The sequence below is a fragment of the Dromiciops gliroides genome, chromosome 1 (genome assembly GCF_019393635.1).
Source record: "Dromiciops gliroides isolate mDroGli1 chromosome 1, mDroGli1.pri, whole genome shotgun sequence".
NCBI classification, from domain to species: domain Eukaryota; kingdom Metazoa; phylum Chordata; class Mammalia; order Microbiotheria; family Microbiotheriidae; genus Dromiciops; species Dromiciops gliroides.
In genome coordinates, this window is record NC_057861.1 from 241,653,899 (window position 1) to 241,677,838 (window position 23,940).

A 23,940-nucleotide genomic window follows, 5' to 3' on the forward strand; every position below is an offset into this window, starting at 1 on the left:
ACTGGAGCAGCAAGCCAGGGACCTACGTGATAAAACAAAGGCTATTTTGTGTCCATAGATGAACTCATTTATCAGCTCTATTCAGGCTGAAGAGACAGAGAAACAGATCAGTCTTTTAAAAATTTTCCTTACTGCATGTCCCTCCTAGTCCCCCCTCCAACCCTCAATCATCCACTCACTATTAACCCAATCAGTACAGGCTGAAGCTGGCCACAAGGAGGATTTTAGAATCCTGTTTCCCTACAACATGGTAAAGTTGAGCACGTTACAACAGGCTTCGGAATTGAAGGCTTTTCTGAAGTACAAAACATAACACCCCTCATGCCCCCCACAAAGTTTTTCTTTTTAAACCTGGAAAGATTGCAGATTGAAAGAATCGTTTGATTGGTCTGATATCAATATGTAGGCCATTTGTCAGGTCAATAAAATTGTTTTTCTTGGCCATTAAATCCAAATGCAAAGGACAATTCATTACAGAGCCTTAATTCAGAGAGCAATGAAGAACAGACATTTAAGCAAATAAAACTGTCCAAGTGTTTACTGGGGTTGGGAATCCTGACTTTGGAAGCTTTTGCTTTGGTGTTAGTGAAGCAGGAGCCCAGGCAAACTTTTATTGCTGGCTGAACTCAACATTTTTCATAAAATGTCAATCTCCTTTACAGCTAATGTGATGTGGATGTGATTTTGTTTCCTGTGAGCTCAGATGCTCTCTTCTACTTTGAGGTAGAAAACAAGGCCATCTTTGGGGAGGAGGAGGAGGAGTAAGAAGAGGGGTCTAGAGATTTAGCTTCAGTTGGTGAATTTAATGCCCATTGGTGTTGGCAATCAGTCACGTAAGATCTTGGCTGAGCCTCCAAATAACGTGGTTGAGTGCATTTGGCTTAACTTTACTAGAGGCATACTGATCTTGTTCTGTGCAGATAGTTAAATTGTTAATAAAATTGCCAGGGGAATCACTGAAAGGAATTGGGGACAAACTGTAAAGTAGAATGATTGTGGATCCAAGTGCAAGTCAACCTTGACTTTTGGCTATTTTCATTACATAGTTCACAGTAGTGCATTTAATAAGTGATGGTGGTGGTTTGACCTTGATGTGGGCATTCTTTGTGTGTGTGTGTGTGTGTGTGTGTGTGTGTGTGAATTGGGGTTAAGTGACTTGCCCAGGGTCACACAGCTAGTAAGTGTTAAATATCTGAGGCCGGATTTGAACTCAGGTCCTCCTGACTCCAGGGCTGGTGCTGTATCCACTTTGCCACCTAGCTGCCCCGATGTGGGCATTTTGACCTTCTAACATTAACCTAGCTAACCCTGGCTACTTCCATTTGTCACTCTAGTTTCTGGGAGCTGACTCTTTGCATCCAAATGTGAACTCACCATTTGCTGCTTCAAAACAGTTACAAATGGAGCTAGTTCTAAGAATGTGCTCCTTTCTTCTTTTTGAGCTAAAATCAAAACAAACTTTGAAAGGACTGATAGCACCAAATGCTAGTGATTGTGCTTTAACTCTTGGTCACTTACCAAAACTAGCTCCTTCCTACTGAACCTTCTTTCAGGTGGGGTGGTGGTGGCAGTAGGTGGGGAGGCACCATCTGCTCATTTAGAGGAGAGCACCTTTGCACCAGGCACTAAACAAGCCAGTGGATTGATGTGACCACTTCTCTGAGGTCCTGTGCCCCAGAGGGTTCTCCTGAATATCTGTTGACTCTCTGTGTGGTAGCTTGGCTAGGTCCCATGCAGGAGAGAGGGGATCAGTAAACAGTCCTAATAAAATAGAATCTATTTTAATAGTCAGCATGTGAATTTTCAATGAGTTTGCCAAGATCAAGTGGATTGATCTCTTGGCTAAACTTTCTTGCAGGAGTTGTTGGAGGTAACTGAATGCATGGAGACTGTACATTATCAAAGGCAGAATTCTTTTTAAAGTTAATTTTGGGGCCAACGAGGAGGTGGCACAGTGGATAGAACACTGGCTCTGGAGTCAGGAGGACCTAACACTAGCTGTGACCATGGGCAATTGCCTCCAAAAAACCAAAACCAAACAAAAAAGTGAATTTTAGGATTCCTAAATATGATTTTTAAAAATTATATATTGAGGTAATTAGAGGAAGCTGTGGTGTAGTAGAGTTGGTTTTAAATCCAGGAAGATCTGGGTTCAAATTTTGCCTCTTCATACTTATTGGGTGACACTAGGCAAGTCATTTGACCCATAAGTAATTTAGACGACTCTCCAACGTTCTAAATTGCAGACCTAAATTGATAGAGGGAGTTTCTTCATCTGGGAGTTTCTTGAATCAATGAAATCACAGGTCCAGACCCTACTGAGGCCATTTTCCCCCCTTGTGTGAACAGATCTATGAAATTATGTCAACCAATGTGTTAACATTCAGTTGTCAAATATTTGTAAGATCATAGATTAAGAGTTGGAAGGAGTCACTGAAGCTATCAAATACAACCCCTAATCTTACAGATGAGGAAACTGAGTAACATGCAACTTTTCCCAGGGCACATTTCCTGTATAAAGTAAGGTAACATAATAGGATTATATCTGTAAAAATGCAACTTGCTTAATAGTATTTCAACATCTCCTCTGGCGGGGTGGGGTGGAGATGGGTAGAGAACCCTACCCAAGAGACCAAATATTCGAGAAGATAACTCATGTTTCCTAACTAAAGCTCAAATAACTTCTTTAAAAACATGCTTAGGGTTCTTGAATAAATGCCTCCTCCTTTACACACTCCCCATTTTGAGTGTCCCATGGGTACTGACAAAGAGGCAAGATCTCAGGGTGTTGCTCAAGTCACATATTTCTGGGTGATCCTTTGTAACCCTAAATAGAGCTGCACATGTGAAGCTGCCCTTACTGGTCTTGCTTCTTTCCCCAGCAATGGAAGCTCTTTAATCACCTGGCTGGGTTTGGCTTGACTCTCTCAGTCCCTTCTAGTGAGCCAATAGCAATTGCTTCTCTGGTCCTCTCGACCCTGTTAATCAACAGCACGATTAAATGCCTGTACTGACTGTTCCTTATCCTGACAAGTACAATTTGAAAGACTGATGGTGGTGGGGAGTAGGGGAGGGAGAATGAAGAACAGGGTGATTAATACTCCCAGTCTGTTTACCAAATGAGAGTGAGAGAGACAGTGAGAGAGACAGACAGAGACAGACAGACAGACAGACAGAGCTTGCTGATATTATGAGAAATATAGTTTGGCCAAGCTCTGTGCCCTGTTATACATATGTATGCATGCATGTATGCCTATATATATGTATTTGTATATGCATGCAGTATACATACACATACATACATGCACAAATAATTAATGTGTGTACATATGTAGGTGTATGTGTATATATAGACACCGGAGAAATTTTAAAGGAAAGCACATGGTGTGGGTAGGGTGTAATGAGAGAAATGTTTCATGGCATTAACACATTAAGGGGAATTGGCCATGTAGGCTGTGAACAAGGATCATGGATATGATTGGATTTAGAGTGATAATGAACCTTACAAGGTATCTAGTCCAACCCTCTTAATTTAAATGTGAGCAAAGAGATGCTTTGAGAAGTTCATTTGACTTCATACACCGGTAAGTAAACAGAGCCAGGATGGAAAGCCAGGTCTGTTGCTTCTCCCACTATACCATGCAGCCTCTTTGTCTACCCCTCTGATTGTATAGAGGGCAAATGAGGTCCATCAAAGGGCTTGGAGCCAGAGGAGACCTAAGAGAATCTGAACTTGAGCTTCATAGAAACAAACATACCAATACTAAGGAACAAAGGGAAAATGTACAATTCCCCAAATGAGAGATAGATGGATACAAAGCATGAGAGAATACATGGTGATCTCAGCATGGCGTATATAATGTGACAAGCCAGAGTTTGTGGCATGAGGTTTGTCACATCATTTTCTCTGTAACTACTCAGACAACTACCAACAGACTGGGGCAGTATCTATCACAGACAGGTTCTCCACTTTACTGGTAAAGGACGATGCCCTCTCAATTCCATATTACTGCTAAGGCCTTTTCCCTCCGGCTCCAAGATCTCGGGTTGATACTATCTCATTAGGCTTCCAAAAAGGTGGGAGAGACAGTATGGTTAACTGAAGTATCAGTGAAGATATTAAAAATAAAAAAACAAACCCACCAAGAATTGAAAAAAAACTATAGGCAGCAAACCTACCTGCAGTGGAAAGTTACTATCATTAGCTTAGCCCTTTAATCTTTTGGTGGATATGACATGGCTATATTAAACATTTTAGTAAGAACAGCCTACTAACAATCTTATGCCATTCATATACAGAATTGACCTTCTTAATCAGAAAAAAAAAAACTTCAGTAAAGTTTTAGTCCTAATATTATTTGTTATTGCTTGAGTATTTAACCCCTCCTCCCAAGGCAGTACATAATTTTAGCTGAGGTCTAATACATCTGGGGTCTTTAGAATGATACGGGCTTCCATTTCTAATTGTTAATTACAAATGCAAGCAATAGAGGACAGCTAGGTGGCCCAGTGGATAGATCACTGGCCCTGGATTCAGGAGGACCTGAGTTCAAATTTGCCCTCAGACACTTGACACTTACTAGCTGTGTGACCCAGGGCAAGTCACTTAACCCTCACTGTCCCACAAAAAAAGAAGAAAAAACGTGCAGAGAACAAATGCAAGCAATAATTTTTTGTTTGTTTGTTTTTGTTTTTTTGGTGGGACAATGGGGGTTAAGTGACTTGCCCAGGGTCACACAGCTAGTAAGTGTCAAGTGTCTGAGGCCGGACCTGAACTCAGGTACTCCTGAATCCAGGGCCGATGCTTAATCCACTGCGCCACCTAGCTGCCCCCTGCAAGCAATAATTAATGGATAATAGGACTAAAACTGGACTTGCCATTCTCTGGACACACACCGTGCCTTCCTTTTTTCGTGCTTTCGCTTATGTAACTTCCTCTGCCTAGAATCCCGTCAGTCCCCATCCTGGCCAATGGAAATCCTGTGCATTTGAGCTGGGCTTTGAGACTCATTGCCAATGATGCCTCCTCTACAATTTGTAATTATGGCACCTGGAAGCAATTGCTTCCTGTGTTGCACCATTGTAGCACTTGGTTTGGGCCACTTATGTTAGTCTTCATACACCGGATTTCAATTATTTGTGCACACAAATCTCTTTTAAGAAAACTACAAGGGGGCAGCTAGGTAGCACAGTGGATAGAGCATTGGCCCAGGATTCAGGAGGACCTGAGTTCAAACCTGGCCTCAGACACTTGACACTTACTAGCTGTGTGACCCTGGGCAAGTCACTTAACCCTCATTGCCTCACCAAAAAAAAAAAAAAAGAAAGAAAGAAAACTGCAAGATTCTGGAGGTAGGGATTTGTCTTGTATACAGTATACACTTTTTTATTCCTCACAGTAATGCATACTGTGCCTTGCATATAGGAAGTGCCTCATAACTACTTGGTGACAGAACAAATGAATGTTGGTTATAAGTCTAAGTTATAATTGTTAGTCATCTAATTTCTATCTACAACAACCTAGTATGAAATTTTTCCTTTTACTATATATACATATATATGCCTTTGCTGAGGAAGCATTACATTAAAACTCATTTCAGAGAGCTAGCTATTTTTCAGTCTTTGTAAAGTCAGGTTCAATAAACAAATTTGTTATACATCATGGGAAGATGATTTAAAACCAGCCTACTTTTTTTTTCTAAAAAAATCCTTAGAGAAGAACAATCTCAACATCTTCTGACCTGATTTCAACCACACTTTATGGACAAGTTTTAATTTTCCTATCAATTATTCATTCAACCAGTCAATCAACATTTATCAAGTACCTCTTGTGTGCAGAGCAGTGGGGATAAAAGGGGGAAAGGTACAAAATTTAGGTGAGACACAGTTCCTGCCCCCTTGAAGCTTGTAGTCTAAGAGGGGGATAAGACAACACCAGATTAACTCTGTATACTTGTATGATAAGTATTTGAAAGCTGAAAATAAAGTGTTATGTGAAGTCTGAGGAAAGGGGATAAACAAAACCTTTGTGGTAGCAATTCAATTGGTCTTTAAAGGATGGATAGGCATGTAATCATAAAGAAGGGTAAAAGACTTCCTTGGGTAGAGAAACAGGGTGAATGAAGGTACAAGGAGCATTCGAAAGACAAAAGTCTAATTGGACTGCAGTCCTTAGTGTACAGAGGTAAACAATACAAGTAAAGGCCGGAGAGAGTGGCACAAGGTTGTGTAGGTCCTTCAAGAGCAGGTAAAGGAGTTTGAACTTCAGTTGGAAGTAGGGAGCCACTAAAGATTTCATGAGCAGTGATTTCAAATAAATATATGAATAAAGACAATTAGTTTGTTGATAGTATGGAAGTTCAGTTGGACAGGGGAGAATGCAGAGGTTCAAGGCCTCTAGGGAGGTCATGCTAACAGTTGAGTCAGGTGGTAACAAGGAAAACCTATGCCCCAAGAGGTGGCAGCAGGGAACAGAGAAGAAAGTCAGACTGAGAGATGTTGCACAGGTGGAACTGGCAGGACTTGGTAAACTAACTGGTCTGGATGTAAGAAGTCATAAAGAGGAAAGGGTCAAAGCTAACAAAAGGTTTTGAACATGGGAGACTGGGCAAACGCAAATCATTTACCTCCACAAACTGACTCTAGTAAAATTGGACTTTTATCTTTTGAATACTACTTGCACCTTTATTCATCCTGCTTCATGCCTACCATTGTCAGCGACAGTGAAGGAGCTAGTTTAGGAAGAAAAATAATAAGGTTGGCTTTGGAAATGTTGAATTTGAGATTCTTGTGGGGCATGTGGGTAGAGATACACCTATAAGCAATTAAGAGAGGTGTGGCTCAGGAGCTCAGAAGAAAGGTGAGATACTTTTGTGGGAGTTTTCTGCAGAGAGCTGATGGCTGAAATCTTGGGAGTGAATGAGATTGACAAGGGAAAGAGTGTAGAGGGAAGAGAGACAAGGACAGAATTTGGGGAAAAAGTGACCAGGAAGAGGAATAAGAAGCCAGCAAAGAAGATAGAGACATAAGTCTGAGGAGAAGCAGGAGGGTATTTGTATTTCTTTCTTTCTTTCTTTTTTTTAACAAGGCAATGAGGGTTAAGTGACTTGTGCAGGGTCACACAGCTAGTGTCAAGTGTCTGAGGCTGGATTTAAACTCAGGTACTCCTGAATCCAAGGCCAGTGCTTTATCCACTGCGCCATCTAGCTGCCCTGTATTTGTATTTCTGAAGCCAAGGGTGGAGTGGTTAAGTGTTAAGAATTGTAGATGGGGGCAGCTAGATGGCGCAGTGGATAAAGCACTGGCCTTGGATTTAGGAGTACCTGAGTTCAAATCCAGCCTCAGACACTTGACACTAGCTGTGTGACCCTGGGCAAGTCACTTAACCCTCATTGCCCCGCCAAAAAAAAAAAAAAAGAATTGTAGATGAGCAGGAGGGTTTTATTTTTACACCCTTCCAAGCAACCTATGAAGAAGTTTAGCCACAAGAGGAGGAAAATGGGAAGCTAGCTGGGCAGTCTAGAAAGGAAGTCTTTTGTTTTCATTTTTTTTAAAAGGACTATGATCATTTGAAATCCCAATGATCTTAATGAAGTAGTTTTCATTTAAAAAGTAAAATGAAAATAGTTGTAGCTCAATGACATCTTTGTTAACTGCCAGCACTTTCTTTGGTATATTTCACTATATGGACAACCTGAAGGTTGCTAGCACTTAGAAAAAAAAAAACCCAATGAACACTTTGCTCATTGATATAAAATACATGACAGTGTGTTGTTGGACGAGACTGGTTTGGGTGGGGAGAAGGTTCATTTGTTCTTAGATGACAAAAGTATTCTGCCTTCAGTCTGGAGAGTGCTGTTGGCACATAGTAGGTGCTTAATAAATGTAAACTGAGGGTTCAAGTTCAAGTCCTTCTAAACCCAGTGCTCATTTGACTGATTTCACAAGTATTTGCATAGGGAAGATAGGCAAAACTAGCAATTTTACTATTTTAACAAAAGGTTGTGAGAAAATAAATAACATGGACCTATGTTTATATATTAACATCAGAGAGAATTAGCAAAAATGTGGAAGCCCTATTTACACTGACTAAAGCAAAATTATTTTGTGATCCGGTTGCCTCTGTGCACTTGAGAGTGTGACAGGAATTACAGTGTTACTTTTGGTTTCTGATATCAGAAATGTTTCTGTTCCTGGTGTTCCCAGGTGTTGACTTGGAAATTTAAAAAAAAAGGAAAAAAATTCAGGATGGAAATAGCCCATTCCCACAGGGACGTCTCTGAAGCAGAAAAACATTATAGGTCATCTGCCAATCTTACCATGGCATTGAAGGTGTGGGGGAAAAGAAGTAGAGGGCTCAACTCCAAAATGACTAAAAACAATAGAGTACTAACCCTGGAGATACAGGACCTAGGCTCAAATTTCACCTCTCATTTTATATTTATAGTCTGTGTGGCCTTGGGCAATTCCCTGGGCCTCAATTTCCTCAAATAAGGGGGTTAGACTAGCTAGGAGCTATACTTTCTCAACCCCTTCACCTCCACAGCCATAACCAGAGTCATTTCCCTTTGAAATGTAGACCGGTTTGCTCTACTCATTGAGTGGTCTGGTCAGGGGTGAAAAGGAATCAGGAAGTGTTTTTGTGCTTACCAGTAATGTTGCATTAGGGGAACACTGTTCAAAAGGATCCGCCTGCTTCTTATCATTCTCACCAGTGGGAACAGGTACTTAAGTTTGCAAAATGGCCATTTCTCAGGCCACCTTTTGATACACAATCCAGTCAGTTAGAAAGAAATGCATCGGGGCAGCTAGATGGCGCAGTGGATAGAGTACCGGCCCTGGAGTCAGGAGTACCTGAGTTCAAATCCGGCCTCAGACACTTAACACTTACTAGCTGTGTGACCCTGGGCAAGTCACTTAACCCCAATTGCCTCACTAAAAAAAAGAAAGAAAGAAAGAAAGAAAGAAAGAAAGAAAGAAAGAAAGAAAGAAAGAAAGAAAGAAAGAAAGAAAGAAAGAAAGAAAGAAAGAAAGGCATCATTTCAAGCCAGCCCCTCATCCACTCTTATGGGTTCAATGGAGACCCTGATTATTTTAAACAGCGTTTATTGTATTTAATACATTATAAAATTTGAAAAATTGTAGGAAAGCCGCAGATTCAAACCAGAGCAAACTCTAACAAGTAATAATTCTGGCCCCTTTGCAAAACTGTCAGTTTAAAAACAACGTGATGTTCACATTGGCGAGGCGGACGAAAAGGTGAGACTTTGTACAAGCTATGTTTTAAACTTTCAGTCTAACAACTTTCAGATGCAGTGTGCTTGTGAGTGGGGTTCTGAGGTCCTGAACTGTGCCCTCTTCAAGAGAGGTCTCCAAGCCTCCACCTGAAAAGGAACTCAATTCAAGGTGTAAAAAAAGAAAAGAAATGGAGAGGAGAGAGGGAAAGAGAGAGAGAGAGAGAGAGAGAGAGAGAGAGAGAGAGAGAGAGAGAGAGAGAGAGAGAGAGAGAGATGGATGGCTGTTTGGCAATGGAAAATGTAAGGAGATTGTGTCCTCACCAGTCATGGCTTGTTTATTGATAAGCGGGCCTCAGGAAGGCCTAGGACACTTAATGGCCATCACAGCACCAACTTCAGCTACCACATCATTATTATTATTATTATTATTTGCATTTCCTACCTTTTGACATATATATATATTTATATTTTTTACACCTTGAGGTTATTATTACTATTCCAATTGTTCCCATATGAATACAGGTATGGTCTCTATTTGATATAAATGTGTCTTTATTCGGTTTTCATTCCAGGACTTGGTTTCGTGTCCCAACTGCACATGAATGTCCCTTTGTTGTTTTTTTTCTTTCTTCTTTTTTTGTTTTTTGTTTTTGCATAAGAAACATGTCCATTCAGTCCAGAGGCTCCTGCTTTATTCGAATGACGGAGGGTGCACGAGATGTCCGTCTGAGTTCTCGCCTCAGTACGTATTCACTGAATTGGGAAGAGTCTACCCCTCCTCCACAGGAGCCCACAATTTCAAAGCCTCTTTGCTGCAACCTCTCAAGTACCTGGAAGAGACAAAGGTACACATTCAGGTGAGGAAGAGAAAAGAACCACTGGCCACTACGAATGAGACAAATTCCACGGTGCTCTTGTGCTATCTTGGTGCCCATTTTGTTCATCTTCAGGTCACAGAAGCCCCAGGAAGGCTTTCCCAGTCCAGAAACATTTATTAAACATGTATTACTTGCTAGGCACTGTGCAAAGTGCTGGAGATGCAAAGAAAGAAAGGCAAAAGCACAGTGCCCTTAAACAGCTCATGTACTGATGCCAACTAATTCCAGTTTTTCAGGGGAGAAAAAAGTACTCAAGTAAAGCTTCATTGACATTTAATAATGCACTACATCTAGCTGGCCCCAGACCATGCTCCATATCCTATCCAGATCCACCCAAGCATCTTGGCCATCTGCCATGTGCCTTCTTGTTTGGGGGACAGTCGTCAACTCAATACTGACATTGCTACGGGAAGGGTGTGATAAAGAGGACTGCCCTACAGCTCCACTCAGAATCCCTGTGATTCCACAAGACACCAGTCCCCGTGTCATTTTCCCCATTTGAATATTAGCTTCTTGAATTCAAGAACTGTCTCACTTTTGCATCTCTATCTCCTTGCTTTTGGCATGTAGTAGGCATATGATTCTTATTCATTCATTCATTTCAAACCTCGCCTCCTCTTTAAAAAGTTTTATTGACATGTTTTGTTTTAAATGGCAAACATTTCCAGATTACCCCTACTCCTTGAGAGATTGTTTATAACAAAGTAAAACAATTAAGCAAATCTAGAAATACAGGGACCTTATCTGAAAGTACAGGCAAAATTCCACATCTGTAGTTTCCTACCCCTCATTTCCCCCCCTCCCCAAGCCTCTGCCCCTTTCAATTTTAAAGGTTTTTTTTTGTTCAGAAAATCAATGCAAATCTATTTTCTCTTCCTCTCACCTACACACCCTTTTGAAAAAAAGAGAAAATAAAAACAAATTGCTTGTGACAAATATGCACAGTTAGCAAAGAAAAATCCTTGAATAGATAGAAAAATTCTATGCACCCTAAATCCATCACCTCTCTATTAGGAGGTATGTTTCATCATCCTTCTCTGGAATCATGGGTTGGTATTGTATTGATCATATTTCTTACAGTTTTCAAAGTTGTTCCAATCAATGTTGTATTAATTATTCTCCTTCTGATAATTTAATTCCTTATCAGCTTTTAAAAGTATTAAAAATGGTTCATTTTCATAATATCTATATTTTAGTTCAAGTTGTTCTTCTGATTCTGCTTATTTCATTGTGCATCAGTCTATAAAAGTCTTTCTATGTCTCTTTGAAATAATCTGTTTTCTCATTTCTTTTTTCTTTTCTTTTCTTTTTTTTTTTTTGCATGGCAATGAGGGTTAAGTGACTTGCCAAGGTTCATACAACTAGTAAGTGTCAAGTGTCTGAGGCCAGATTTGAACTCAGGTCCTCCTGAATCCAGGGCTGGTTTTTTTTCCACTATGCCACCTAGCTGCCCCTGTTTTCTCATTTCTTATAACACAATGGTATTCCATCAGATTCATATACCATAATTTATTCAGTCATTTATCAGATGATAGACATGTCTTGAGTTTCCAGTTTTTTTTGCCACCAAAAAAGCCTCTATAATTATTTTTGTACATACGAGATCTTTTCCTGTTTCTTTTGGGTATAGGCCTAGCACTGGTATAGTGCATACACTGTTGAATAACTTTGTGTGTATAATTCCAAATTTCTTTCCAGAATGGTTGTACCCATTCACAGGTCCACCAACAATGTGTTAATGTGCCTGTTTTCCCAGAGCCCCTCTAACATTTATCATTTTCCTTTCTTTGGCTTGTCAGTCTGATGGGGAGAGTGAAGTAGAATCTCAGAACTGCTTTTCTTTGCATTTCTCTAATTAGTATTTCCCCACAACTACCTGTTCATATCCTAGACCATTTATCAATTGGAAAATGGATCTTTCTATTATAAATCTGATTCAGTTCCTCATGTATCTTCGCCATTAGACCTTTGTCGATAAAACTGGCTGCAAAGATTTTTTTCTCAGTTGTTTCCCTTTTAACCTTAGCTTTATTATATTTGTTTCTGCAAAGCCTTTTACATTTTATATTATCAAAATTATACATTTTATCTTCTGTGATCCTCTCTACCCCTTGTTCGGTGATAAACTTTTCTTCTATCCATAGATCTGATATATAACTTTTGTTTTGGATGTTTCTCTTGTTTGCTTATAATGTGACCTTTTACTTCCAAGTCATGTATCCATCTGGAACTTATTTCGGTATAAGGTATGAGGTATCTGTCTAAATTTAATTCCTTTCAAGCTTTTGTCCATTTTCGCCAGCAGCTTTTGTCAAATTTTTTGTTGTTCAGTCATTTCAGTCAAGTCCAACTTTTGGTGACCTCATTTGGGATTTTCTTGGCAAAGGCACAGGAGTGGTTTGCCATTTCTTTCTCTATCTCATTTAATAGAGAGGAAACTGAGGCAAACAGGATTAAGTGACTTGCCCAAGGTCAAACAGTTAGTAAGTATCTGAGGCCAGATTTTAACTCAATAATGAGATTCTTGAACCTTTTGGGCCTTCATTTGAATTTTTTTCTTGTTCTATAAAGTAATTCTTTAATAGTTTGATTGGTGTGATAGTTAATAAGTAATTCAGGTAGTCTTTTCATTTTTATTAACTCCTATCCATGAGCAATTGATATTTCCAAATTATTTAGGTCTGTCTTTATTTCTGTAAATAATGGTTTGCAGTTGTATTTATACAATTCTTGTATATATCTTGGTGGGTAGATTCTTAATTACATTATATTGTTTTGTTATTTTAAATGAGATTTCTCTTTTTATCTCTTCCCACTGGATTTTATTGGTATTATATAGATATCCTAATGATGTGAGTAGATGTTTTATAATCTACAATTCTGATAAAATTACTAATTAGTTCAATTAATTTCTAACTGACTAGTTTAGAGTCATCTGCAAAAGTGATAATTTTGTTTCTTCTTTCTTATGCTTATTCCCTCAATTTCTTTTTCTTGTCTTATTGCTGTAGCCAGTGTTAATACAACTATGTCAAACAAATGGTGACAATGTATATCTTTGTTTCACCCCTAATTTTTATTTATTTATTTGAGGGGGGGGTGAGGCAATTGGGGTTAAATGACTAGCCCAGGTTCACAAAGCTAGTATTAACTGTCTGGGGTTGAATTTGAACTCAGGTCCTCCTGACTCCAGGGCCAGTGCTCTATCCACTGTGCCACCTAGCTGCCCCTTATCCCTATTTTTTTTTTTTGGAATGTATTCCAGTTTATCTCCATTATATATGATGGTAGCTCTTAGTTTTAGATATATACAATTTACCTTTTAAAGAAAAGGTGCATTTATTCCTATACTTTCTAGTGCCTTTTAAAAATAAAAATGGGTATATTATTTTGTTAAAAGTCTTTTCTGCATCTACTCAAATAATGACATGATTTTTGTTGACTTTGTTATTAATATGGTAAATTAAGCTTAAAGATTTCCTAATATTAAATCAACTTTACATTCCTGGTATAAACCAACATGGTTATAGATACATGTTATTTTAGCCTCTTTACTAATATTTTATTTAAACTTTTTGCATCAAAGTTCATTATGGATATTGGTCTGCAGTTTTCTTTTTTTTTTTGGGGGGGGGTTTCTCCCTGGTTTATGTATCAAGATATATTTGTGTCACAAAAAGAATTTGGTAGGACTTCCCCTTTTATTATTTTCCCCAAACATTTTATATAATTTTGCTAATTTTTTTAAGTTTGATATAATTCCCTTGTGAATCAATCAGGTCCTGGAGTTTTTTTCCCTTTCAAGTTCATTGTTCAGCTTCTTCCTTTGAAATTGGATTATTTAAATCCTTTATTTCTTGTTTTGTTATTTTTGGATATCTTATATTTTTGTAAATATCAATTTATTTCATTTAAGTTGTCAGTTTTATTGGCATACACTTAGGCAAAATAGTTTATAATAATATTCTTTATTCTTCACTTGTGAATTCTCCTTTTTAAATTTTTGATACTGGTAAAAATTAGCTAATGCTTTATCTTTTTAAAGTGACTCAATTCTCATCTACATAAACTGAAGTATTTACTTCTGCATAACTTTTACTTGCCACATCCAGTAAACTAAATACCTGGTTATCTGAATATGAATGCTGACCTTTATGTTTGGCTAATCCATTGCAAAGAATATGATTTTCTGTGACACGCTAAAGAAATAAAAATTAAATCTTTGGAACAGGTGATTCCTTTCAGGAAGTGACCAGAAGAAGAGTAGCAGACTAGTAATTTAAATCAGCAGTTAAACATAGAGCACCCTGGTATAGTAAACTGGTGTGAAAGCAGCAAAGACTTCCGAGCACAAACTGCATATATGTATGTAGAAATGGAATAAAGCAGCAATAATCTAGGAAGTGACAATACAACTTGTCAGATTTCTCAGCTCATCCCGCTTTGCATCCTTTTTTTTTCCTTACTATTGTTCAAGGTTCCTAAATATGAGACAATAATTCATATTTGTATAATTTTATGGAATGAATTTGTATGATTTATATACTTTTGAAATTGCATAGGTTGCCCTGAAATTGGGAACCTTAAAGAATAGAGATAGCAAAGGCTGCAGCGTGTTATCAACAGTAACTTGCATGCAAGTGACATAAAAGGTGTAATCAAATATAGGTGTGACTTGGACATGGAGGTAGGCCAATCACAAAGCACGAGCAGGGGATACTATAAGGATGGCCTGAGGACCACACTGGTCTCCACAAACTAGAAAAAGAATCAGAAGAGGGTCTTAAACATATTGAGCAGATCCTCTACGATGGTTTTATGGAGAGATGTGAATGGGAATCACATAGACTAGAGAAGACACGGACAAGCTATAATCTGCACTAGTGGATCATGGGTCCATCAGTGTTGTTCTTTGAATCTCTCTCTTTCCATATGTATGTAAGAAAATTTACATGCATACACATTAATATTTATTAATATATTTACACACATATATGCATATACATACACTTGTATATGCATATATAATTGTCTAAGTTTGCAGTCAGGCATCTATGAATGTTACTACAATATGTTATTTAAGATCAAACAAAGTTATCTCTGGTCTCCAAAATCATTTAAAAGAACTTTGGTTTAGCCAGTGCACATCTGGTATTTTTAAACATAGGAGAATGTTGGCTCTCCTGAAATTCTAGATATACAATAAGTAGAAAACTGAGCTAGAGAGGTACCTCCATTTCTCATTCAGAGAATCAACATATACAAGCTCTTAAAAGGATTCCTGAGTGCAATTAAATTAGCTTCTGAATCACTGTAAGGGTTATCATGACATTTAAAAAGTGGCAATTCAATGAAAAGTGTGCTCCTAACTTCATTTCTTCATTTAGCATTCCTCATGAAGCATGACCCACCAAGCTGAGAAAGAGATTATTAGGTAAGACTAAGAGTAAGTACATATATATATATATATATATATATATATATATATATATACACACACACATATGTATATGTATGTGTGTATAAACATAAATATATAAAAATATATACATACATATACATACACACATACGCACACATAAAATAACTGAAAAGCTGGGAAATGAGGACTTTTACAAGACTAGTGGTTTTTCCACTGCATTGAGCTTCCTCTTTACTACATTTGAGGAGAAATATAACCCTGTTCAGATGTTTGGTGTCTAAAGAAGAGCTTGCTCTAAGAAGTATCTAGCACGGATAGGAATGTAATTTCTTTATGACACATGATCCTATGTGGTTGGCCAATGGGCTTTTGCCAAAAGAATTTCTTTAACATTATTTGGAAAACAGCTACAAAGGCCCAGAAGTTTTCTGGGGAAAGCCCTTCAGCCTCACAGCCTCTTTGTCTTCTGTAGGATCATGCCAACAGGGCCGTGACTGAGACGATCCCCAAGCCTGACAAGCCTGACAAGCATGTTGTCATGATTTAGAATGTTACAAGATTAGTCGGCCTCTAAATTAAGCCCAATAGTGTGTGTCCCCCCAACCTCGGCTGCTTAAAAGTCACCCTATTTCTGGGGCAGCTAGGTGGCACAGTGGATAGAGCACCGGCCCTGGAGTCAGGAGTACCTGGGTTCAAATCCGGCCTCAGACAATTAACACTTACTAGCTGTGTGACCCTGGGCAAGTCACTTAACCCCAATTGCCTCACTAAAAAAAAAAAAAAAAGAAAGAAAGAAAGAGAACCTTTAGGGCAGTGTTTGGGGCAGCTAGGTGGCGCAGTGGATAGAGCACCGGCCCTGAAGTCAGGAGTACCTGAGTTCAAATCCGGCCTCAGACACTTGACACTTACTAGCTGTGTGACCCTGGGCAAGTCACTTAACCCCAATTGCCTCACTAAAAAAAAACTAAAAAAAAAAAAAAAGTCACCCTATTTCTAACAGTGCCCCCAATTCTTTCTGCCAGCAAAGGTTTGGGTGACTTCCATTTTCACATCCAATAGGATACAAGCTTCTACTTGCCAGGAAGGTCCCCTTTTCCGCTGACACTTTTTGGGAGGTGAAGCAGGCAAGGCTTGTAGCTCACAGCTGTGCCCTCCTGTGCAGACCCAGGAGGAAATCTCTACTTTCTTGATCCAACTGGAATGATCTGGTAAACCTGCCGTACAACTGGATTTAAGACACTGACTCACTGGGCTGGGAGAGGGGCCAAAGGTTCAGGAGGGCATGATGGACCTGCAGGGTCTGGGGCACACAGGGATGGCTCCAATTCTCCCTTGGGGGAAGGAGTGGAGCAGGGAGGGGAGGCCGAAAAGCTTCAGAAGCTCAGGGAGGAGGCAGGTATCTACTCTTTGGTGGTGCCCGCCCTGTGCAAAGGCATCCATGGGATGCTTTCTAAAGGGCTGTTTTTCAGATTCTGCCACATACATGGGTCTCTCTGCTATGGGCAGAGCCAGGTGTCAGGTGCCAGGGGGTTAAGGAACTTTGAGGGAAGCTATTTTGATTAATATTTTGCACAATTAATCCTGAACAAGAGCTGAAACCATTTATTCCTTTTAATTCAACCTTTACAAGTGATTTTGTCTATGAATCCAAGTATGTTGGCATACTGAGTTGATAAAGTATTGGTCTCCAACCAAGAATACTTGAGTTTTGAGTCTCCCTTTATCACTGATTATGTAAGCTTAGATACATCATTTAACCTCTTTTTGATGACCTAGTTTCTTTGGGGCATGTATATACTTTTTGAGATCTTTGCAGGAGTTACATTATATCCAGTTTCAGAAAACATTTATTGACCACCTACTGTGTACAAAATAGTAGGCACTGGGGATACAAATTTGAAACAAGCAAACCAACACTAGTCCCTATTCTCAAGGATCTCATAATCTGATTAGCTTTAAATGAATGTTCCATCAAGGAAACATTTTGTTTCTTGAGGAACAAAAGGGGGGACTGTAATGATTGGAATGATGCCACCTACTGGAGACTTGCTGTGGGAAAGCTCCACCATGAGGAAAATGCCTCAGAGGCATTGTGGGTTATCCTTGTCGTCAGGAAATGATGTTTGCTCATGGGTGCTGTCTATCAAGGCTACCAGCCAATCAACTTGAGGAGCCTCCTATGGTCTGGGAGGAGACAGGAAGGAGGAGAGGGAGCCTGCGCGGAGAGCTCTGGGGCTTTTGGGTTCCTGACTTGGTGGTGGTGGCGGCAGAGGACTTCACAGGAAATTTGAGGAAAGATAGGAATGCCAGGCTGTTGGAATTCTGTTCTCAATCTTTTTCTTTCTATTTTCCAATAAACCCTTAAAAACCTAAACTCATTTTATCAGTGATTTTAGTCAGTTTCCCCCAAAACGGGGGGAACAGATTAGAATCCACATTTAGAATTTTAAATTACACATGAACCTATGGTGAAATAACGTAGCCTTCTTAAGTTGGTATCTGATATACTCCATACCTGAACTGAGTTGAGGTGACAGTATCCATTCAGTGGAAATCTGATGACATGCGTTGAGTCGTGATTCCAACCTGCATTGACTGAATTACACATCACATCACCAATTTCTGGGAACACTTCTTCTATCAAAGATTTATCACCACTGAGTGTAATCCTCTCTCCGAGGTCTGGGGCAACTCGTACCACTAAGCACTCACAGGGTCTAGAAAAGCGCCCATTTTCCCGATCCTGTTTCCATCTTTCCATCTCCATTAACATGGGTTGAAGCTGAAAGTACTTTGCCTCTTCATACAACAAAGTATAGTCCTGGGAAAGAAGAGAAGGGTTTGGGGAAGAGATATTTCATTGTGCTAAGCTGAAATAAACAGTATGGCAAAATTAGAGCATAAAAAACCAACCCTGCCTTTGTTTGAAAAATCATTTTTGACCTTTGCTGTTGTGCATCTCATTGACTAGGCCTTTTTTTTTTTTTGGGTGGGGCAATGAGGGTTAAGTGACTTGCCCAAGGTCACACAGCTAGTAAGTGTCAAGTATCTGAGCCTGGATTTGAACTGAGGTCCTCCTGAATCCAGGGCTGGTGCTTTATCAACTGTGCCACCTAGCTGCCCCCGACTAGGCCTTTTAATGAAATCATCTACATAGTTTTCTCTTATTTCAAGTTTGTAAAGAATAAAATAATTTCATGCAATCATACACAAAGTCTATGCTGCATTAATGAAAGGGTCAACGCCTTTGGGATAGTTCATAGTCTACATAATGACAAACACAAGGTAGGAAAACCTGTTTTAGCACGTAAAGAATTTAGAAAAGAGATTTTACAGATATAAATGCATGTTCTGCTTTAAGAAAACTCAGTGTGCCCCAAATTAGAAAGTACAAAACTGATATAATTGGGGCGATTTTTCAATTTGAGTAACAAGCCCTGTAGTGCCTTTGCAATTTCATTAGATTGACAAGAATGTGATTTATGTTCAAGGTTTGGAGAAAAATCTATTGTGTAAAGCGAGGCACACCTGTAGGAAGAGATCTCCTTTGCCATTCTTAATGAGCTCCACAGAAAGCCTGTGCCTCCTGCCAAGTCAGTGGTGGTTTGGCAAAATAATGAGATCACTGAGCTGACAGGTCAGAACAACATCAGCTCTCTTCTCCCATCTGGGCATACACAAGACAGGCAAACATGTACGGGGTTGGGGTGGAGGGAAGAAGGGGAAGGAATTTGCTAGTGTTTGTGAAAAGGAAGCCATTTGGATTGTTTGCATAATTCTGTCTCTTTAAAAAAAAAGTTGCTATTGATTTTAAAAGTTCTTCTAGCAAACAGGTGTTAATTAAAAACAAGCACCCCGGGAGAGAGGGCTTATAGAGACATAAAAGGAATGAGGCAGGAGAGGAGAGAGAAGGTCAACACTGTGTCTGCCGGTAGCTAGAGCCACAATCATCTCGGGGTGGGAGATGGGGGATGGCCTGCCCAGGCATGTTCACGGTGAAAGTTTCCACCCTCTGGCACAATCACTGAACAGTCCAAGCAGTGGGCTGGGGCTGCCAGGTGAGGATGATTGAAATCTTTTTGGCCCAGGTGCCCGATCATCAAAAGGGGCTTTGTTATCTGGCATGGTAATGCCCGAGTATGTGGAAGAGAGGATGGAGAGGAGTGAACTGTTTTTATTTTATTTTCAATTTGCCCTTTCGCTTTTGAATCAACCAGAAGCTGAATTACCCCAGGGCTTTAAAGGTAAAGTGGTTCCCAGAAAGGCACCAGTGAGCTCTTCTCTAGCATTTGACTCACACAATTTTATATGATTATAAGTCATAAAGTAAGAGTTGCATGAAATGGGAAACTTTTACTAAGTAAAAGGCTAGGGAAGGTGTCCGGCTCATAACAGACAGGAATGGCAGCAGTAACTTTTATTCCTTCTCTTGCCTGATGATTTCCCAGTTAAAAACCTTTCCTCACATGACATGGCTTGCAGACCCTTTACTAGCCTTGGTTGCCTTTTTTTTCTGGACCAATTCGGTTTGTCAATGTTCTTGAAATATACCACCCACAGCATTATTTATAGCAGTATTCTTTGTGGAATGGAAGTAAAATGGGTGCCTATTATTTGGAGAATGGGTGAACAAATTATGGTATATGCATGCAGTGGAATATTGCACCCTAAGAAATGATGGACTAATCTAGAAATATGTTTAATGTGATTTTACATATATAACAGACTGCTCTCTGTCTTGGTGATGGGGGAGGGGAGGGAAGGAGGGAAAAAAATTTGGAACTCAAAATCTTATAAAAATAAATGGGGGGCGGGGCGGCTAGGTGGTGCAGTGGATAAAGCACCGGCCCTGGATTCAGGAGTTCCTGAGTTCAAATCCGGCCTCAGACACTTGACACTTATTGGCTGTGTGACCCTGGGCAAGTCACTTAACCCCATTGCCCCATAAAAAAAATAATAAATGGGGGGCGGGGGGCAGCTAGGTGGCACAGTGGATAAAGCACCGGCCCTGGATTCAGGAGGACCTGAGTTCAAATCCAGCCTCAGACACTTGACACTTACTAGCTGTGTGACCCTGGGAAAGTAAGTCACTTACCCCTCATTGCCCTCAAACCCCCCCCCCAAAAAATGGGGGGGGGGCAGTTAAATGGTGCAGTGGATAAAGAACCAGCACTGGATTCAGGAGGACCTGAGTTCAAATCCAGCCTCAGGCACTTGACACTTACTAGCTGTGTGACCCTGGACAAGTCACTTAACCGTGATTGCCCCACAAATAAATAAATAAACAAAAATAAATAAAAGCCAAAGCCCCCAAATCCTCACAAAACTTAAAAATATCTCTAAAAAAATAAATGTTGAAAACTATCCAGAAAAAAAATTAATATTAAGATAAATAAATGAAAAAGAACTGATGAAAATGATGATTTTAGAATTGAATGAAGGAATGCATTTATTAAGGGCTTACTTTGTTCAAAGCACTGTGCTAAATGCTAGGGATACAGATGGAAAAGTAAGATGGTTCCTGTTCCCCAGGAGCTCACTTCTAATGGGAGTGACATCACATAGAGAAGGTTTCAGTTACAAATCAGATAACTAGAAGTGCTGCCCCTCCCATGCTCTTGGGCTTCCTTGCCATTCATAAGATTTGTATGAACTTATGAAGAGCAAACAGAACCAAGAGAGCACTTTGCACAGTGACCACAAAAATGTAAAATGAACATTGAAAGACATCATAACTCTGATTAACTCGATGATTTCACTTCCCTGCCACTGACTGCTGGACCCATAAGGCATGTGTTAATAGATGTGGCCATTGCCTGTGCTGGTTCTGCTTCACTAGAACTCCTCTGTTGGACAGTGAAAGTTATATGAAACAAAAAACCATCAATAAAACATTTTTTAGAATATAGCACCTGGATATGAACAGGATAGTGGCCTACAAGGGCCAGCCACTGAGCATGTCTACAGTACCTGAAAACTGTCGCTGGGGGCAGTGGCTAAGGTGGCACTCTGGCCTGAGCTCGGGTACAGCAACAAAGTAGGATCTAACCTCGATCCCAAGAGAACTTCCTGGAGCCTGAACTTCCCTGTTTTACTGGCCAGACTCTCTTTTATGACAACGGTCAAGTACTGATCTGGATAAACTTCTCTTAGATGCCAGTCCTCTCAAAGGGTCAGGTTTTTCTAGGACACAGAATCTTAGAGAGGGAGAGAACCATGGGAAGTGCATTTGTTCTCATGCAGGAATCCCATCGCTAACATCTCCAGTAGGGATTCATTCAGCCTCTACTCAAATATTTTTAGTAATGGGAAGCTTATTACTTCCAAATGAAATACAACAAACATTCAATAACCTATACTGTAATATAATGAAAGTATACATATAGAGTGTAAAGTATATATGATAATATATACTTAGTACTATACGTGTGAAGTGGGTATCTAGAAAGATAAACATGATTCCTGCTTTCAGGCTAATGGAGCCACTAAGCTATACATGAACTACTACTACTACTACTACCCTTCCATGTACCTACTACACAAAAATACCTATGTGACGGGTAAAACCACAACTAGAAAACAAACCAGAACATGATAAATACATACAGATGCAAAGTGCTAGGAGATTTTAGAGGCAGGGACATGAGGAAGATTGTTTCATTTTTGGACGGACATAATGACCAAAAATTCTTTTTCATTTTAGACCAAAGTCAGCTTCCCTTTAACTTTCATCCACTAGTCAGTTCTTCTGCTTTCTGTGGCCCTTGTCTCGTTTTGTCATTTACAGTTGTGTCCAACTCTTTGTGACTCCAGTTTTCTTTGTAGAGATACTGGAGTAGTCTGCCATTTCCTTCTCCAGCTCATTTTACAGATGAGGAAACTGAGGCAAGGGGTTAAGTGACTTGTCCTGGGTCACAGTAAGTGTCTGAGACTGGATCTGAACTCAGCTCCTCCTGAGTCTGGGCCTGGAATTCTATCCACTGCCCAACCTAGCTGCCTGAAATGGCATAAGAGGCTCAAATGCTTTCTTTAGCTACACAAAACAAATCTAATCTTTTTTTTAATGTAATAAACATTTTTATTTATAGTTTCGTGTTCCAATTTTTATCCCTCCTTCCCTCCCCCGCTCCCTGAGGCAGTCAGCAATCAGATGTGGGTTATCAATCTATAAATCTAATCTTATCCATATGATGGCCCTTAAAATAGTTGAAGATGGCTTTAGTGTCTTTGTGTCTTCTCCTCCCAAGGTTAAACAGTGACCTGTCACTCCCCTTCAGGAAATACAGTTTGCCAGTGTCCCTCTTAAACTATGTCATGAAGAAGAGAAAACAGTGTTCCAGATGAGGTATGTGAAGTCTGATCAGTGCAGAGTATGATGAAAAGTATTATCTCCCTTGATCTTGACATCATACTTTTATTAATTGAACCTAAGACTGTATTAACTTTTTTGGCAGCCACATCACTCTGTTGACTCATATTGAAATTGAAGTCAATGTATGCCCTTGAGTCCTTTTCACATTGATGTTAGACAGGTTGGTCCCATTTTGTACCTGCAGAGTTGGTTTTTCAAAGTCAAGTGCAAGATGTTACATTTATCTTATTTTAATTTCCTCTAGTTAGTTTCACTCCCACATTTAAAGCCTGTCAACATCATTTTGATTCTGTCATCTGATGTATTAGCTATCCCTCTTAGCTTTGTGTCATCTGTAAATTTGATGAAATGATGCCCTCTGAGTTTTCATCCAAGTCCTCTGATAAAAGTGTTGAATAGGACAGGACCAATTACAGGGCCCTTTGACATGCCACTAGACTTTGCTCTAGGGTAATCTCAATCCACTATCAACCTTTTATGGATACAGTTGTTCAATCAGCTACGAATATATCTGTATTATTATACTGTCCATTTGATGTAATGGAATATCATGATATCATAAATAATAAAAGTAATGAAATACCTAGCTGTGTAACTCTAGGCAAGTCACTTAACCCTTATTGCCCTCGCCACCCCCCTCTCCCAAATAATGAAATGCAAATATGGAGTAATCTGTATGTGAAATGTGATGTGAAATCAGCAGAACTAGAGTGGAATAAACATTGACCAAAACTCTATGTTACAATGGATTGCATGTACCAGTGGTCTTTGGTCTCTCTTATGAGATAATTCTGATCTTCAGCCTTTTTCTCTCCACACACCATAAGCATCTTGTATATGCCTAGTTCTTTACATGTTGTTTTCAGTATTAGAATGTAGGCTTCTTGAAAGCAGGGGCTGGTTTTGCCTATCTTTGCAATCCTGACACTTAGCCCCAGCACACAGAAATACCATGGATTATAATACAAGTGATTTTGTTATTGTGGATAATTCCTCTGCTGATACAGATTGCAATTCACTTGTCACTCGGCT

The 23,940-nt window shown here is 39.6% G+C and overlaps 1 protein-coding gene across 3 annotated transcripts in view; it reads right to left on the reverse strand.

Annotated features, from left to right (window-relative positions):
• Positions 1–9,053: 9,053 nt before the first annotated feature.
• Positions 9,054–23,940, reverse strand: part of KCTD1 (potassium channel tetramerization domain containing 1) — a 259,929-nt gene continuing 245,042 nt past the window's right edge. For 2 of the 3 annotated variants that reach the window (XM_043976324.1, XM_043976325.1), the window contains exons 4-5: positions 18,052–18,357; positions 9,061–10,066 (exon numbers count right to left, since the gene is read on the reverse strand). In XM_043976324.1, coding sequence (XP_043832259.1) covers positions 9,908–10,066; positions 18,052–18,357 — 465 coding nt within the window. In that variant the 3' untranslated portion in view covers positions 9,061–9,907. Of the gene's footprint in view, positions 10,067–18,051; positions 18,358–23,940 lie in introns of all 3 variants that reach the window. The other variant, XM_043976323.1, reaches the window with a different exon arrangement.